The sequence below is a fragment of the Periplaneta americana genome, chromosome 10 (genome assembly GCF_040183065.1).
Source record: "Periplaneta americana isolate PAMFEO1 chromosome 10, P.americana_PAMFEO1_priV1, whole genome shotgun sequence".
Lineage (NCBI taxonomy): Eukaryota > Metazoa > Arthropoda > Insecta > Blattodea > Blattidae > Periplaneta > Periplaneta americana.
Window position 1 is genome coordinate 170,278,234 of NC_091126.1, and position 16,549 is coordinate 170,294,782.

The 16,549-nt window shown below is 34.1% G+C and overlaps 1 protein-coding gene across 18 annotated transcripts in view; it reads left to right on the forward strand.

The window, feature by feature from the left end:
• LOC138708146 (ELAV-like protein 1) overlaps positions 1–16,549 on the forward strand; it is a 437,015-nt gene that overhangs the window by 291,836 nt on the left and 128,630 nt on the right. For all 18 annotated transcript variants that reach the window (XR_011334607.1, XM_069838379.1, XM_069838377.1 and 15 more), the window contains one exon: positions 2,063–2,166. Coding sequence is in view for 17 of the 18 variants with exons in the window: in XM_069838379.1 (XP_069694480.1) it covers positions 2,063–2,166 (104 nt within the window). In the remaining variant the exon portion in view is untranslated. The remainder of the gene's footprint in view (positions 1–2,062; positions 2,167–16,549) is intronic.

Consider the following 16,549-nt stretch of genomic DNA (forward strand, 5'->3'; position numbering starts at 1 on the left):
TGGTTGTTCACAGTGATTGAAAACACTTCCATTTTGATTAATTTTAGTTTCCTTTAATTATGAATTATTTTACATATACTGAAAGTACACTATTCGTGTTAATTCATTTCTCAAATAATATTTTATCGCAAGTAAAATGTATGATTTGAATATAGTGGAATTCCAATGAAAAATTTACATTGAATGAACACTTGGAACCAGCAAGTTTACCATGCATTCTAATTATTAAAAATATATATATCTGCAATAGTAGGGGCCCTTAACCTTCCGTTATTCGTCCCAATTCTACTAGCGGGCTCAGAATTGTTACTGCTGCAGAGCGTAGAACACTTAGTTTGTCAGAGACTATCTAGACTGCACCACAGGCAGTGAATCTACATTACACTCGTAATGAATGATGGTGTAGAAATTGTTGGGTTGTCACAGGGAAACCAGAGTGCCCGGGGAAAACCCCTGTGTTTGCCTGGACTACAGGCTTGCCCAACACAAGTTATAAATTCAGGGTAAAAAGAGATTTGTTTAATGTAGTTGCCTACATTATTTTATGCTCGACCATGCCGAAATGTAGTAATTATACACCTGGTAGCAGCCCTTTAATGGACCTCATTAAAATACACCTATTCATTAAAGTTCAGGTGTTCCACCAATCAGAAAATACCATTGTAGCAATATGAAAACGCAAGTATCGATTATTCTCGGATGTGCAATCGAAATACAACTAGTTCTGTTACTATAATAATTAGCGTTAATTGTAAATAATATTCAAATAAATTCAATTTGTCATCTCGTTTTTCAATGTCTAATTCAATTTCAAGGTTATATCAAGATTGTTTATTTTACTCTCTAGATTATATCAAGGTCAATGTCGACATTTGTTTCTCGGAAAAAATCAATACTTTCGCGTCTGCGCACATCTCACAATTTACCAGGTATTGCACAAGGTCAGTTCCGCTCCTCAGTCAGATAAGAATAACATGAATACTTATGAATAATTTCAAGTTAGAAATATGGTCGAGCATAAAAAGTCGTATGAAACTTGACTATAATGGTAATTAAGACGCTCGTATGAAAATTATGAAACTCGCTTGCGCTCGTTTCATAAACATACTCGCGTCTTACCATTATAGGCTCGTTGCATAATGTACTATTATAATTTTTTGTCGGACGTTTAAGGGGAGTTGGTCATTATCGCATGCAAAATAATGGTAAAAATAGCCTCTCTTCAAGCAGTCATAAATATAATACTACTTATCACAGCTCTTTCATTTTTTTTTAGTGGTATATGTATACACATTAAGCTTTGAAATGAAAAATAATGGTTACTCTAGAGTAAATCTTTATCCTTAAATTAATTTTTTTAGTTAAGCACAATTTTTTTATAAATCCACTACATTTCTGTAATTAGATACATTCTATTCACTTCTTATAGCACATATTGAATTGAAAATTTGACCACTTACTGCTAATAGATACTAAAACATACCCTACTAAAATTATTCATGTATCTATAATATTATGGGCATAGGGCTTATAGCAATCATCACCGTCAATAAATTAAAAAGGAATTGAAGATTAGTATAAGCCGTATGCCCATAATATTATAGATATTTTAATAATTTTAGTAGGGTATGTTTTAGTATCTGTTAGCAGTAAGTGGCCAAAATTTTAATTCAATGTGTGCTATGATAAGTGAATAGAGTGTACCTAATCACAGGTATGTAGTGAATTTATATAAAAAATATGATTAAATTAAAAAATTAATGTAAGGGTAAGATTTACTCTAGATTAACCATTCTTCTTTCATTTTAAAGCTTAATGTGTATGCATATATCACTAAAAAAAAATGAAAGAGCTGTGATAAATAGTATTACAATGCTGACCGCTTCAAGATAGGCCATTTTTACCATTACTTTGCATGCGATAACGTCCAATTCCCCTTAAAATCAATTCTAGAAAACAAATTTTGTATTTTATTTCGAGATTTTGTCTTGTTACCTGAAATATACCAGCTTATACGAAGAAAAAATGTCAAACTACAAGTGTTCGCATTTCATTGTTGCAGGTCAAAGCTTGGGATACGGATTCGTCAACTACCATCGACCAGAGGATGCAGAGAAGGCGATCAACACGCTAAACGGCCTCAGATTACAGAATAAGACGATAAAGGTGAGGCGTTAAAATTTAGCAGTCAAATTGCAGTTTCCAGTAGTCGTAGTTCATGTTGTAGGTCACGAATATAGGTCGTTTCGTAACATCTGGGGCCCATTTCATTAGTGAGTAGGAGATAAAAGAACATTGGCAAAATCATATAGACCTACACATTTCTCCTACGCGTTACTGCCGAATTAATCAACTCAACTGTACATACGCTCTTTCTCTCGACCTGTTCGTTAGGCATTATATGGCTGGCCAGTGCGTTCTCCAGACCTAAATCCATTGTACTTTTATTTTTGATGCTCGTTCCCAACACTGAAGTACAGAGAGTTCCTATGAAGACTGGTCCCAGTTAGTAAAGGTCCATCGGCTTAAGGGGAGAGGATGGTATTTTTTGGGGAAAAATAAGTAAATTTCAAAAAAAAAAAAATCTTTAAAATGCTCTGTGATATGTGTGGAATGCATAGCATAATATTTTGTGGGTATTTGTGCCCTTATCAAATGTTGAGACGCCATTTTTGAACTTCCTGCGTTATGGATTTTTAAATCACTCTCCCCCTTTTATCGGTTTACGGTAACTTCATTTTTTGCAACATTGCCAGACAAAAATGGATATAATTTCTGAACTATTAAAGATACATGCATGAAATTTAGAACACACATTCTTTAGACTATTAGGAAACTTTGCTCTGTAACAGAATTCTGTAAATTGATTTCATTTTAAAGCTACGTCCGTTTGTTTGCAAGAAAGGAAATCAGAAAGTTTTTATTAAATTTTAATTGTTTATTTTACAAACGTAGGGACTAATATCAAAATTCTGTTACAGACAGATTGTAGAACATGCTTTTGCCAGTACATTGCAAAAAAGGGATGAATCTACTTTTAAAAATAATTTAGATATATCGATTTTAGTAAAATCCTGTATTGGGTATATTTTTTTTTCAAATCTGGGCCCCCGAATAATTTTTTTTTTTTCAAAATATTTATTTTTGGTTGAGTTGCTACAGCTGTGAGCTCTCTACATACAAAAAAATAATATTTTACACCAAATAGGAAAAAAGTTTTAAAAAATACCATCCCCTCCCCTTAAAGACGTAGTGCGAAGTTCCTGGCCACAGGAAGCTAAGCGATAAGGGGTGGAGTGGGACTGGTCTGCGTAAAGAAGCGTGCACGGATCTATCCGTACATCGGCGCTTGACCGCTCTCCGCCCGACAACAGATTTTGTTAGGTAAAGATTGGATTTGGATCGGTCTTCATAAGAACTCTGTACTTCGTCAGCGTATCCAAGACTACTGCCAATTTATTCGACAAACATCTGGTAATTTCAAAAGAATACAATTTGCGACACGACTGCAGGCTGCATTCGGGCTGAAGGTGGCCATCTTGAGCATTTCCTGTGACTGACGTAGAGACATGACTAAAACTTGAAACTAAGATCAAATGGGCAGATGTTTATATTAATATTTTGCATTTTTTTGTGTCTTCCTTTTAACTTTTAAAGCATTTTTATGCGAAATGTAAGAGCAGTTTATTGGCCATTTTCGTGTAATTTAGATCATTAACATTCACCCTCTATTTATAATTATTAAAGAATGAACTGCCTTCTAAAATAGCGTTACTTGGAAATGTCCATTAACAAAGAAGCAGTATAAGTCTTCCTGAAAAGTTTTCCTTTGCTATCTAAAGTGAGCGTGAAATTTGGCAACATGTAGGTGTAATCATTTCTCGTGAAACTAAAAACCGTGAAATATATTTTCAAGTTCTTTGAAAGTATTGTTCTTTGATACAGATATTACGATGTTTAAATTAGCATAAATTGCGGTCATTTAACGAAAATAGACTAATGGTACTACTGAAAATTTATTAAAGCAAATATGGCATTGTTTACATCATATATTAGTCTAATTAAAACAATATTTGTCACTTGGGTTGAATTTATTTGCGTGACAGGTTCCCTACCGTTCATACTCCTCAGCTCATTGCACTGTTGCCAAGTTAGTCTTTGTGTGTGCATCTCAAAAGCTGTCGTCTTATAGCTGAGAATTCTTGGAATCGCTGCTAATATTATCTCTACTGGCCGTTGATGTGACATTGTAAGTTGTATTAAAGTTGATAGTAATATTTATATTGGAACAATTTCGAAAGCTTGTATTGTATTCTTTTCTATATTTTCATGTAAGTCATATTCCGCTTACTGACCTGAGCGTTACTGTGCAGAGACTGTAACGTGTTTATAATACGTGCGTCCCTTTCGTCTGCAATATTCGCCGGGCTGATCACGTAACACTATCCCTCGAAATGTTGTCCGGCTCCGTTTAGAAGATCGTAGGAAAATCCACAGTCTTTCTCTCTTTCACCCACTTACTTACTTACAAATGGCTTTTAAGGAACCCGAAGGTTCATTGCCGCCCTCACATAAGCCCGGCATCGGTCCCTATCCTGTGCAAGATTAATCCACTCTCTATCATCATATCCCATCTCCATCAAATCCATTTTAATATTATCCTCCCATTATTGTAGGGATTCGTAACAAGCTATTTTTTACGGTGATGGGTTGTTAGCCCTTCGCCCAACCCCAAAGTTGAAGGACCACCCCTTATCGGCTGTCCACGACTGCTTATTCAATATATTTCCCGCTTTCACATATTGCATTTCTCTACTCTTGTCTATCTTGCATCTCGTTTTCAAAATTTATCCACCTACCATAATCTAGACACACGATCACAACACTCCTCAATATTATCCATTCCCTCCCACCGAACATCCTCATATTCATCTTTTTTTACTGTGGCTGTTCCTCGACTTTGGAATTCCCTAACGAGTAATGTCAGGGACTGTCAGACATCAAACCAATTTAAGAACAGACTAAGGAAATATTTTTCTAACAATTCTTGTTAACAATAATAGCTGTCTCAAGTTTTTCGCTATTTAATGGTTATATATTATTATTATTATTATTATTATTATTATTATTATTATTATTATTATTATTATATCAGTTTAATATTTTATCATTATTGTTATTATTATTGTTATTATTATTATTACTATTATTATTATTATTACTATTACTTTTTCTTACCAATATTTATTATTGTCTCACTAACATTACTTATCTAATTTTCATTATTTACGTTTACTTTCATTATTCACTTTCTTGTTGTTTTACGGTCTTGTATTAATGTAATAAAAGCCTATCCTTAGCTCTGCCAGATTAAACAAATAAATTATTATTATTATTATTATTATTATTATTATTATTATTATTATTATTATTATATTTATAGTTCTGCTTTCCTCAGGAACACGATTGTTACACAAACTCAATTAGAGTACTCGTCTGTTGAATGCATTCCGATAACATTCGGGTCCAATAAAAATGCGATTTATGATTTAGCACTTTTACGTTTTGATTCACATTTTTAATACAATTCATGTAAATTAATGAGCAGAGAAACTTTGTCATTGAAGAAGATTGCAATACTTTCACTCTTCCTTCCAATCTGTACTCATTGCTAGTCATTAACTATGATGCTCAATACATGTAGGGGGGGGGGATAAATTATGCTGCCACAAAGGCCAAAAATGCCCTTTGTTCAAACAAAAATATTGCAGATGTGAGTGATGGAGTGTCTCAAGAAAATAAGCCATGGACACCGTGTATAAGAGCCACAATTTTTTTTATTAAGACTCCACGAATATAAAAAGTTTTCCTGGCTTGGAAATTTTGTGTCTAGTTTACACATGTTTTGAAATTTAATATTCATAATTGTGTCACTGTCCATTTCGGCTACTCTTGTTAGATTATTTAGGGTACTTGGTCCAATAACAACGTCACATTCAAAACTTCAGCTTTGGTGTACCAACTTGGCAGTAAGTAGTGTCTGTTATAGCGAAGCACGACTAGGAAACTCTGGACTCTTTGATGATGTACACTAAAAGGAAAGATAGTAAACAAAATACGCAACAGCTGCTTGTCCTGAGATTTGAACCATAGACCTAAGGGACATGACTCAGAAACGCGAAGTTCCTGACCACCTAAGTTGGCTGCGTTTGTGACATGAGTCATTCCTGTAATTCATCACGAAATTTTTCTGAGTCTTCTTTTAGTACGTGACTCAGAATTTTTTGAGGAAAGCTTACAATGGGTATTTCAAGTTATACCCCTACTCATGCTACCTCATTCTATTTATATTTGAGAATATCTGAAATAAATTACGACGGAAATTCCGAAAATGATTGCCGGTCAAATATTATCAAAGACCTGCGTTCTGAATATATAAATTAGTGCGGAATCTGTTAGAACAAGTAATTGGAAAGCCTTGTGTTACTTCGTGACCTCGTGTGGTTGTCTTGTGAAATATTGGTGTAGATGAGAAATATAATCGATAAACCTGGAAACTATTATGTTTGTGATGTATTTAACGGAAAATTGAAAGCAAAAGACGTAGTCTGTATACTTCTGCCCACAATAACGAACATAAGTAATCTCACAGCACAACATACACTTGAGCTGCTTCGAAATATCAAGTAGGACGTATTCGACCAACCTCCTTACAGCCTCGACTTGGTTCGCAATCATTACTACCTCGTTTTACACCTCAAGTAATTTGTACGAAATTGCTTCCAACGTTTCATGTATGATGTGTACCTGAAAATTTGCGATGTAGAATTATTGGCTGTTTTTATTGACGGCAAGTTTGATGAAAGCATTATCCTTGAGTCATGCTACGGCAAACGTCTTATGATTATTACGTGGAGAAATAAATATTTACTGTAAATAAGATTTAGGTAAAATAAAGGTTTCGTTTGAGTTTAATGGTCGACCAGCCTTCACTTTTCGAACGTTAGTGATATTTTAACTCCATTACATGTTATCATTTCATAAAAGGTAATCGGTACTTCAGATAAATTCATTTCTGTTAAAATTTTTGTACGAGTGAAAGAGAATTATTCCTAAGTCCATTTCATCTACCGACGGTTTATCTTATGGAGGAGTAATGTTCTTTCGTTTTTTACCTCTCATAAGATCGGCAGACACATTACATTCGTCGTATGACCATAGTCTAGTATATACAGTCACGGAGCTTGGGGTGATTTTTTGCATTTCTCGCGATAGTTGCTAGCCGCTTGGAGCGCTGTGAGTACTAGAAACAATAGACTGTGCCACTGCCATCGTGATCTAATACAGGCCTTAAGGCAGACCATGTAACTCGCTTAATCCGATCACGAAGGGCGGCGTTTCAACCATATAAATTAGTTGGAATGCATAAAGAGTAACATGTATTTCTCTGAAATGTAGTGTAATTGCATTAATAAAATTTAAAATAATGATTATGAGACACTTCAGAAATAATTCACTTGCGAGTTAAGGTGTAATATTATTTTTTATGTGAAAATTACGTTGTTCGTATGTGTAATATCTGCCTTTATTTCGATTAAATATTGTGAAATTCTTGTACACTCATTTATGCACGATTCAATAATTTTTAGTTGCAGTCCACGGGTATTTGGATATCTAATAATAAACTTGTGCGCGACAGCCCATAGAGGGCCGACGGCTGTCCCACGTGCCTCAGCAGAACTGCATGATAATCCAACCAGTACGGGGGGTTACCACGATGATTCCCAAGCCCTTACTTACATAACTGATTCCAGGAAGCTGATTTTACTACTTGTTGTAGCTCTCAAAATTCATCACGATTCCGGGTGTACACTGGTCGTATACACGAGCGGAAATGTCATGAGAAAATTTCTTTCCCCATAAAAACTCCAACCAGTGCTTATTCCGTAACGCGTGTCCCAGGCATGACATCTTACAACACAGTGCTATGAAGAGAAACAAGGAATAGACTTAATTGACGAAAAACGCTTAAGTATGGAATATATTACCTTACTGATAATGACTCCTTAAATCGTTGTACGCATAGTTGGAATACTCAAATCACACACACATGTAAAATAATTTTTTATGAAAATTCACACACTAAAACGAATTCGAAATTTCCTTCAGTTGCTTCTCAAGAAGAATTTAGTGCAGTCGCTCTTGATGCCTCATTTTATTACTGTGACACCTTCTACACTGGCCTTAACATGAGACTGACAGACAGACTACAGCGTGTTCATAATGCATGTGTTCGATTTATTTGCAACGTCCGTAGATCTGATCGTATCACATCTTCACTAAATATGCTGTCCTGGGTCCGTCTCAAAGAGCGAAGAACTATTCACTCTCTCACTTTACTCTTCCATATTCTTCAAACCTCTAACCCTAGCTACTTAGCTTCTCGTTTTCAACATTTGTCCTCATATACGAAATAGATACTCGCTCATAACACCATATCACACTCTCCATTCCTAAACACAGAACATCCTTCTACTCTTCATCTTTCACCGTCTCTGCAGCTCATCTCTGGAACCCTCTACCACAACATGTCAGAGACTGTCGGACATTGTCTAGTTTCAAAAATAAATTAAAGTTGCATTTTTTTAATTAGATTCCTTTCAGTTACAACCCTTTTCTCTGCGATTGTTTTGTAAAAATATATAGGCAATATATTTATTTTCCTTCCTTTCCCCTTATTGTTCTCTTTATCAGCTGATGAATTTATTATCATAGCCTTTTTATTGTGAATTTTATTTAATTTTCGTATTTGTTTTTTATTATTATTTCATTACATTCCATTTTGTTATATTCTTCCTTACGTTTTTATATATTAAGCATTTGTACTAAATGAGTTGCTTTCACTATATTCCAATGTATTTTACTTTATTTTTTTCTATTATGGTGTTATTTTCATGTTGTTTAGTGTCGATTTTATTATACTATTATTATTATTTTTTTGTAATATGTTAGTATTCTGTTCTTTAACTTTTTGTTAGATTTTAACTGCTTGTATACTTTGTGACCTGGTAGAGTGTAAGAGAAGGCCCTATGGCCTTAACTCTGCCAGTATGAAATAAAAATTATTATTGTTATTTGAACAGTTTGAGGTAATATTTTAAGTTGAAATCTCCTCCTGATAAATTGTCGTTATGAACAATCCTGTAACTAACAATTTCTTTATTTAAGTCCGTAACATCTGAGAAATAGGGCCAGAAGGCTATTATTTACTTGCAGGTTTAACAGCGATGTGAAATTAGTTAATTGTTTTAATTTGAAGTTTTTAGATGCCCGAGTAACTACAAATTGCAACGACTGACAGTGAAACATTTCCTTTGCATTGTTTCCGATTGAATACATTGGTATAAACACTGCAATAAACATTTACCTCCAGGCATGCAATTAGAATTGTTCTGTACCAGTACACTTCACTCGTCCAATTGCAGTGGATGCTTGGAGTGCATTGTTTTGTCTCTGAAGAATGGTACGGACGCCAGTAAATTTTGATCTTCAGGGAGTGCCTTTGAATGACAAAAGAATTAAAGGGAGTAAACAAGACTCCCACAATTAACGAATTGCATAAGCAAAAGAAAGTGCAATTAAAGCTACTAGTAAATGTCAAGAGACAGAGAGATGGGAAGAGTCGAGAGGGGCGAATTAACTTGTACAATGCTGCATTCGGGATGCAAGCCAGCTCCTATCAACCAACATTTGTCTACAAGTTCAAATTCGTATGGATTTGAACAGTATATTTAAAACTCCAGTAATATAACGTAGCTTGATAGATTAATTTATATTTATAATTAATTCGCCGATAATTGTACTTTATAAATTTTAATATCGACTTGCATAAATCTGTATACTTGTGTTGTGTATAAAATTTTCAGATGTAGCGTTTATTTTGTTGAAGTTACCCCGATTCATTTTCCGAAAATTTCACTTTGAATCTCAGCAGGTTATGTCCTTTCGTGCCTTCACCGAGTTCTGACATTTTATTTACTCCGTAGGTCTAAATTTCAGTGACTGAAGACATACTTCACAGAACTTTTTTGCATAACTTCAGTTTTCTTTATTTATTTAATAAGTCAACATACAGGATTATAGGCGGCCGGGTAGCTCAGTTGGTAGAGCAGCTGACTCCGGGGTTCGATGGTGGTGACAGGATTTTTTCTCGTTGCCAAACTTTCAGAACGGCCCCGAGGTTCACTCAGCCTCCAATAAAATTGAGTACTGGGTCTTTCCCGGGGGTAAAAGGCGGTCAGAGCGTGATGCTGACCACACCACCTCATTCTAGTGGCGAGGTCGTGGAAAGCATGGGGCTCTACCTCCATGCCCCCCCCCCAAGTGCCTTCATGGCATGTTACGGGGATACCTTTACTTTTTACAGTATTATAACCTTACGTAATACCCCGAACCCGAAAGATCAAAGCTCGTGTTCAGAGACATTTCCGTTTTGGTGAGGTAAGAAGGGTATTACACTATTATACGTAATTGACAAAAATATCTTTGTTGTCTCAAAGCTAAAATTTAAAGTTCAAATACCAGGATCGGCTTCTTAAGAAGAGTATATGAAGATTATAAATTAATACTTACTTACTAACTTACTGGCTTTTAAGGAACCCGGAGGTTCATTGCCGCCCTCACATAAGCCCGCCATTGGTCCCTATCCTGAGCAAGATTAATCCAGTCTCTACCATCATATACCACCTCCCTCAAATCCATTTTAATATTATCTTCCCATCTACGTCTCGGCCTCCCCAAAAGTCTTTTTCCCTCCGGCCTCCCAACTAACACTCTATATGCATTTCTGGATTCGCCCATACGTGCTACATGCCCTACCCATCTCAAACGTATGGATTTAATGTTCCTAATTATGTCAGGTGAAGAATACAATGCGTGGTTATAAATTAATAGCATACATAATTCACAAATATGCATGATTTGTAAACTAACATTTTAACACCAGGATGAGATTCTTAAGAAGTGCTTGAAGGTAATAAAATTAATAACAATTATACTAATAACCAAGGTAATTTTGTACTAGTTTCAGAATGAAGAAAAAAGTGGTGTTAACAGTGATGATAGATAAATATTATTTTCAGTAGCAAATCATATTGATATAGTAATAAAGATAATTCGAGAAATAATATACCTCGGGGAAAAAATCAACTTGCTTTAAAATACATTTTGCATACAAAGTAGGGAAATCTGCCATATGAGTGATTTGAAAATTTCATTACTAAAATTGGTCAGTTCTGGATTAAGGTCACTATGTAGGCGTGGACCGTGGACCATAATCTGTACTATTCAGTAAATCAGCAGATATTAAGCATTTAGAATCAGGTAAAGTAAGAGTTTCATTTCATCTTATATTATAATCATGTGGCTGAACTACAAATTTAATCAGATTTTTATAGAAGAGAATTACCATAGAGTATTTATAAATCTGGTCGGTGCTAAATCATTAAATTCGGAATAGATCAAGTCTTGGAATAATCCGGTAGTCTCTTCAAAAACGTTGTTTCTGTGTTTTTAATGGAATTAGAAGAGCAAGAGCAGTTTTTAATGCTTCCCCATGCAGTTATACTGTACTGGATAACAGATCCAACTATGGCCAAATAAACCAAACGTAAGACATGTCAAGTAGGCAAATAATGGCGAAAATTTACAAATTTGTAGATCATTTCAAGTGTTGATAGACAAGTACTTTCTAACATTTTAGATTGTGACAGTGACTATGTTTGTAGGAATTATTGATTTGAATTTTTAACCTTTTGCTGAGATTTAATATTTTTCAAGTTTCGGAATACTTGTAGGTTCCATCTTCAGAGGGAAAAATGCCCGCAACAGAGGGCGAAAACTAAGTTAACAGCTTTACCCTGATTATTTCTGCAAGTGGTTCCAAGAAATTTGAGATATTGTATCTGAATGCGCATTTGTATATTTATGCACACTAGACATAGTTGGATTTTATTCTGCTGGATGAAGTAAACACACAGAAAATCAAACTTCATATCTTCAAGTAATTGAAGACAATTGAATGGACGTTTGCAAAAAGTACACGTTACAAATTTAATGTTTTGAGATATTCAAGAAAAAACATAATAGCAGGTAGAAAACTTAAAATCGGAACTTGATATTCTTGATACATGAAGTTAGCTACAAATGTGACTGACATATGTTGTAATTTACTCGTATTATTATTCCAGTGGCCATCAATTAAATTACAGGTTCCATGAAAAAAACGATTTTGACAAAAATGTAACATATGTCCTTTTTGCAAAAGACGATTCAATTGTTATTTACGATTTTAGTTTTCTTGTTCCCGCCAAAGTTAAAAAAAAATTACTCCCTAATGTGAAGTAAGTCACGATGGTTTGTCTATAGTCGGCGTAAGTGAAACGTGATAGCCAGGAGTGTGATGAATACTTGTCATTAGTGTAGGTACGTTTCTAACTATAATGTGCAGGAGACAAAATTTGAATCTGCACAAATTCATGTGAATGATATTTTAATTACTCTTTTAAACTAAGTGGTAACACTTTCAGCATACCAGAACCAATATTATAAAATCGGAAAAGCTAAGGTGACGATGTAGTTGCTGAGAAATAAGTATTTGAATTCCCTTTGCTGTGTATTTCTTTTGATATGTTACATTCAAATCCCTTAGAACTTTTAAAGGAAGAAGGGCAATTGAAGAAGTAGGAGCGACATCGATCAACAAAGTAGATTTCATACTTAATTCCGTCTGTTATAAGCTGAATTACAAATTGAGCCAAGTATTGCAAATTAAAATGTTAGCGAATAGTTGTCTGGACTGTACGCAGTGTGTAATACTGAACAGAGTTTGCATTATGCCCGGGGGACTCAGTTCTTTCAGTGACTCATTCTATACAGGGCCACCCTTCTGATATTCCACTTAGAATGATTCGTTCAGAGTGACGTCATTTGTTCATCAACCTGCACCGAAGTGTTGTCAGTTGCCCCCTCTGAAAATTGGAAGTCCTGAAATTCATTGGCCTTCTATATCTACATTCCGTAATGTTACAGCGGAGAGGAGCTATTTCGTGAGAATCTTTATGACGTCACTTGTGACTTGTCTCACGTATATTCTGTAATATCTATTTATTGTTCACACAGTTATTTTTTTTCTCGAAATGCTGCATTGAGATTAGCCTACGTGCTTTAAATTTGTCTAAATTTTTTCTACAACATTAGAACATTACTGCACCTTATATTTTAGGCATGATATCTCAGACTTCATTGCATGTAGATCCGAATAATTTGTTATTCAATTTACAATAAATTTTTCGACTAGATTTTTACTTTTCACATCACGAAATAGATACTCGCTCACAACGCCATATCACACTCTCCATTCCTAAACACAGAACATCCTTCTACTCTTCATCTTTCACCGTCTCTGCAGCTCATCTCTGGAACTCTCTACCACAACATGTCAGAGACTGTCGGACATTGTCTAGTTTCAAAAATAAATTAAAATTGCACTTTTTGAATTAGACTCCTTTCAGTTATAAGTCCTTTTCTCTGTCATAGTTTTTTAAAAATATAGGCTATATATTTCTTTTTCCTTCCTTTCCCCTTTTTGTTCTCTTTATCAGCCGATGAATTTATTATCATAGCCTTTTTATCATGAATTTTATTTAATTTTCGTATTTATTTTCTTTTTTATTTTATTACATTCCATTTTGATATATTCTTCCTTACGTTTTTTCCATATTAACCGTTTGTACTAAATGAGTTGCTTTCATTATATACCAATGTACTTTACTTTCTTTTTTTCAATTATGGTATTATTTTCATGTTGTTTAGTGTCTATTTTATTATGCTATTATCATTATAATTTTTTGTAATATGTTAGTATTCTGTTCTTTAACTTTTTGTTAAATTTTAACTGCTTGTATACTTTGTGACCTGGTAGAGTGTAAGAGAAGGCCCTATGGCCTTAACTCTGTCAGTATAAATAAAAGAATTATTATTATTATTATTATTATTATTATTATTATTATTATTATTATTACTTCAGAAAACGGATCTATGGCCCCTCTCATTTTATGTTGGGCTGGGAGAGTACTGTTACGCCTTAGTCATCGGCAACTTCTTCATACCAGCTACTAAGCATGTAGTCTATGCGTAGGGGTAATCAGCACAGAAGATCGTAAGGCTGTATTAGTCACTGGAAACTTGCACATTACGGAAATATTCAAGTGTAATTCCTCACAATTTCCATAAAAATTACAAAGTAGGCCTACCTAATATTTATCGAAAGTTGTGTAAACTTAGGAAACTTAATAAATAATTGAATTTCTAAACTCCCTCGTGCTGAAAGTGAGTTTTGACTCTATTTATTTGGGTGTTAAATTTATTTCTAGAAACACACACTGTGGAGGTATGAATGACGTGTCGATAATTTCAAATCAACCTTCTTTCTATATCTGAAAATAAGCAGTGGTTGAAGACTAAGAAAGTTTAGACGAGGTTAGAAGTACTTTATTCCACGAATTTTTGGAATCGAAGGAATACTTTCGTTTGTTACACTAGACCTTTATTTACATTCGTATATGCATTTGAAGTGCTTATTTGTAAATAAGGTAATTATGTAATTAAAAAGAATTTGCTGGTATACGCGGCGTAAAATTGTAGCGAATCCCTTTTCAGGAATATCTGTACGTAGTAGAAATAATTATTAACTGGTTCCGTACAATGTCCTTGAGCACGCCAATTCAAATTTCATATCTTATAGGCACATAATTTATGCCTTGAATTTCACTTCACATTTTGCGAGTAATCGAGCTTTACTGCGAATGAAGAACAAAAGCGGATCATTATTTTAACCAAAGTTTATTGAATGTAGTAGGTTACTCAGATACCACTGCATTTATTTTATTTTTTGAACTAAGTTCATTTAGTATAATGTTGAAGGATATGTAATACTTTAGTTTCAAAACTAGCGCATTTCATTTCCACACAGGCACACTTTCCATGTTTGGAGTTGTGTATATATTTTAACTTTATGCATCGAAAAGAATTCTAGGGAATGTGAAATACAAAATGACTCTATTCGAACTCGAAACTTGTAATTGTGTTGACAACACACATGGTGACCCCATAGAATATGAATGTCATGCATCCTTTGGCCAAGTTGCCGAGTTCTTCACATCGACCCATTTCTAAGAAGTTACTCCAAACTTTTATATCTGCAGAGAAATGCATGTATATCCATTCTTTTTGCTATATGCTGTGTGACGTATTTCATTTCACGGCTTAAACTTTACCTTTAGGAAGCTTTAGTTTTTATCTCGAGAACAGTTATGTCTTAGTGTTTTGTTTTGTCTTGCTTTGTCTGCGATGTGTACTGGCTGCTACTTTTCTCTTTTTTCAATCTATTTTCCATTCTTTCGAAGTTCGCCTTCCCTCTTTTTGCTTTCTGTGTTCTCCGTCTCGATATATTCGAGATATTTTCTTTTCCTGTTCCACTTCCTTTCGTATATTTTTCCTCGAAACAATATTCTCAAGTTTCTGCCTCTTGTACTACTTCGAGTTGTTACTTTATTTCTATTTCGTATCAACTTATATCTTAGTATATATTTCATTAGTTTTAACACTGACAAATATAATCATTAAATGCTACTATTGCAAAAAAATATGAATTAAGGGGAGAGGGTGGTATTTTTTGGTGAAAAATGAGTAAATTTTCAAAACAAAAAAAAACTTTAAAATGCTCTGTGATATGTGTGGAATGCATAGCATAACATTTTGTGGGTATTTGTGCCCTTATCGGATGTAAGTCGCCATTTTTTAACTTCTTGCGTTATGGATTTTTAAATCACTCGCCCACTTTTATTGTTTTTTCCGGTAAATTAAATTTACAATTTTTTTTAAATACCCTTTGATATGTGTGGAATGCATTGCATAACATTTTGTGGGTATTTGTGCCCTTATCGGATGTTGAGACGTCATTTTTAAACTTCCTGCGCTATGGATTTTTAAATCACACGCCCGCTTTTATCGGTTTCCAGTAACTTCACTTTTTTTTTTTTTTGCTACATTGCCAGACAAAAATGGATATAATTTCTGAACTATTAAAGTTAAATGCATGAAATTTAGAACAACATTGTTTAGACTATTAGGAAACTTTTCTCTGTAACAGAATTTTGTTAATTTATTTCTTTTAAAAAATACGTCCGTTTGTTTGCAAGAAAGGAAATAAGAAAATTTTTATTACATTTTAATTGTTTATTTTACAAACGTAGGGGCTAATATCAAAATTCTGTTACAGACAGTTTCTAGAACATACGTTTGCAAATACATTGCAAAAAACTGTTTGACTCTATCTTTAAAAACAGTTTAGATATATCGGTTTTAGTACAATGCTGCATTAGGTATATTTTTTTCAAATTTGGGCCCCCAAATATTTTTTTTTCAGAATATTTTTATTTGGTTGAGTTGCCACAGCTATGAGCTCTCTACATAAAAAATAATATTTTAC